The 2,288-nt window shown below is 36.5% G+C and overlaps 1 protein-coding gene across 1 annotated transcript; it reads right to left on the reverse strand.

Annotated features, from left to right (window-relative positions):
• Positions 1-1,030: 1,030 nt before the first annotated feature.
• Positions 1,031-1,954, reverse strand: LOC141113397 (olfactory receptor 11L1-like). The gene has a single exon (XM_073606455.1). It carries the CDS (start codon positions 1,952-1,954, stop codon positions 1,031-1,033), a length of 924 nt encoding a protein of 307 aa, XP_073462556.1.
• Between the last annotated feature and the right edge of the window lie 334 nt (positions 1,955-2,288).

Here is a 2,288-nt window from a genome sequence, read left to right on the forward strand (position 1 = left end):
AATTAACATTCGTGATGCGGCAAATTATGAAATCTCTAAATGCAGCGCACAATTCTCTTCTTCTTTAATGGGATAATAATGAATCTGCTTTGCTGGTGATACTGATGGAGTTATTGCAAACTAATTTTCAAAGGCTTTTTTTTTCTAGTGATATCAAGAATAATATTATTATGCTATTATTATGCTTTTTTTTTTTTATTTGTGCAAGTTACCACAAAAAAATAATGTCAAAGCAATAACTGCAAGGCCAATAATAAATAACACGTTATCTCCTCTGATTCCGCAACATGGCTGGTTCACGAACAGCTGTTAACAAAGGAACTGAAAAGCACAAAATGAAAAGCGCTAAATGAAAAACCCGAAAAGAAAAGCGCGAATCAACACTCACCAAACTTCTACTAACACGAAATTAGCAGAAGGAGCCCCAAAGGATGGCGCTAAAGAGCTGAAAAACCATGTAGTACGTCTAGTACATCACTACGTTCATAATTGTTGGCCGACATTTGTGTGACTGTGTGTATGAAAGACAAGTTTGAGCCAACACCCTTCAGACAAAATTCCACGGTTTTGTTGGCGGAAAGTCCGATTGTGTGTACGAGGCATTACTTTTCCTTTAAGGTTTGTTTTTGCTCCTTCTTCCATGACCTTGTTTATATTTGTAAGCCCCTTAGTTTTTAAGTCCCATCAAGTTATATTTAATGTATATGTTTAATTGTTTTTTTTAATACTTTGGCTTTAAAAGCAGTACAGAAATTTATATTTTGTCTGTTGTCTCATTTTGCCATGTACCTTGAAATTTGTGGAATAAAGAGTTATTTGACCCCAAAAAATCGACACAGATCAATACAAAAACATGACAAAAAGGGGCAAATTGGTATGTTTGGTAATGTATTGTTTTAGCCTGATATTAGGAAATAAATTTTATGAAGTCTTATGGTTGGAACATTTTTTGCTTTTCTACAATCGGTAGATGGCTCAAGCTTGGTAGATCTAATCAAGAGCCTACCCTAATGGGCAAGGTCTAACTGCTTTATTTTCTCTTGTTTAACAGCATCTCAAATGCCTTTCTCATATCCTGATTTCTCAGACTATAGATAACTGGATTGAATAATGGAGTCACCACTGTATACAAGACATACAAAGCCTTTGAGAGTGCATGGCCTCTATTTGGAACAACATAGATTGCAGTCAGGGTTCCATAGTAGGTGCTCACTGATGTCAGATGTGAGCTGCAGGTGGAGAAGGTCTTTCGCCTCCCAGTACTAGATGGAATCTTCAGAACAGTTAGAAAGATCCAAACATAAGTCACTATTATGAACACAAATGGAATAACTGTTATAGGGACGGACAATATGAAGATTAAGGTTTCCAACATGGAAGTATTGGAACATGAAAGTTTTAAAAGTGGATCCAGTTCACAAATGAAGTGGTCAATAATGTTTGGCCCACAAAAATCACTACTAAACAGCATTAGAGAAGTATTGAGAGTAACTAAGAGTCCTACCAACCAAGAGGCACCTACAAACTTCAAACAAACCCCATGTCTCATAGTTGAAGTATAACGTAAAGGATTACAGATGGCTAGATAGCGATCATAGGACATGGCAGTCAGAATGAAGCTCTCTGCAACTGTAGAAGACCCATACAGATAGAATTGTGATATGCAGCCTGCCATGGACACCTTACCAACTTCATTCAGTATATGACATAGCATTTCAGGTGCAATGTTTGTGGTAAACACAATGTCACATATAGAAAGATGAATGAGAAAGATGTACATTGGAGTATGGAGGTGATGGCTTGACGATACTAAGACGATGATAAGGAGGTTTCCAAACAATGTTGCAATGTAAATAGTAAAAAAGACCATGAAGACTAAAGTCCTAAACTGGTTAAGCTTCCCAAATCCAAGCAGGACAAATTGAAAAGCCTCGGTTTGGTTTGTCATACTCATGTTCATTTGACTTTCTTGACAGCACCAGTCACATGAATTAAAAAAAAAAAGGATTAAAGTGTAATCTAACCCTGAAAACAAATGTAATGGGGTTTAGAGATGCTTTAAAGTATATGTATAGCCATAGCTTTTTTGAAACCGCTTGGAATTATCAGAACCCCTGCCAAGTTTTTATTGCTGTCTCTGTTCCTGCTCACCATTGTCACTGGCACCCACGACTAGGATGCCAAAGTGTACCACACTGAGCTCTTTATTTCAGTATTACAAAAATTAAAACAAATTTCAAATGTTTATCTGAAAAAAAGCAAAGGGAAGGGAATAAGGGAATTAATAA

This window comes from Aquarana catesbeiana, linkage group LG12 (assembly GCF_042186555.1).
Source record: "Aquarana catesbeiana isolate 2022-GZ linkage group LG12, ASM4218655v1, whole genome shotgun sequence".
Lineage (NCBI taxonomy): Eukaryota > Metazoa > Chordata > Amphibia > Anura > Ranidae > Aquarana > Aquarana catesbeiana.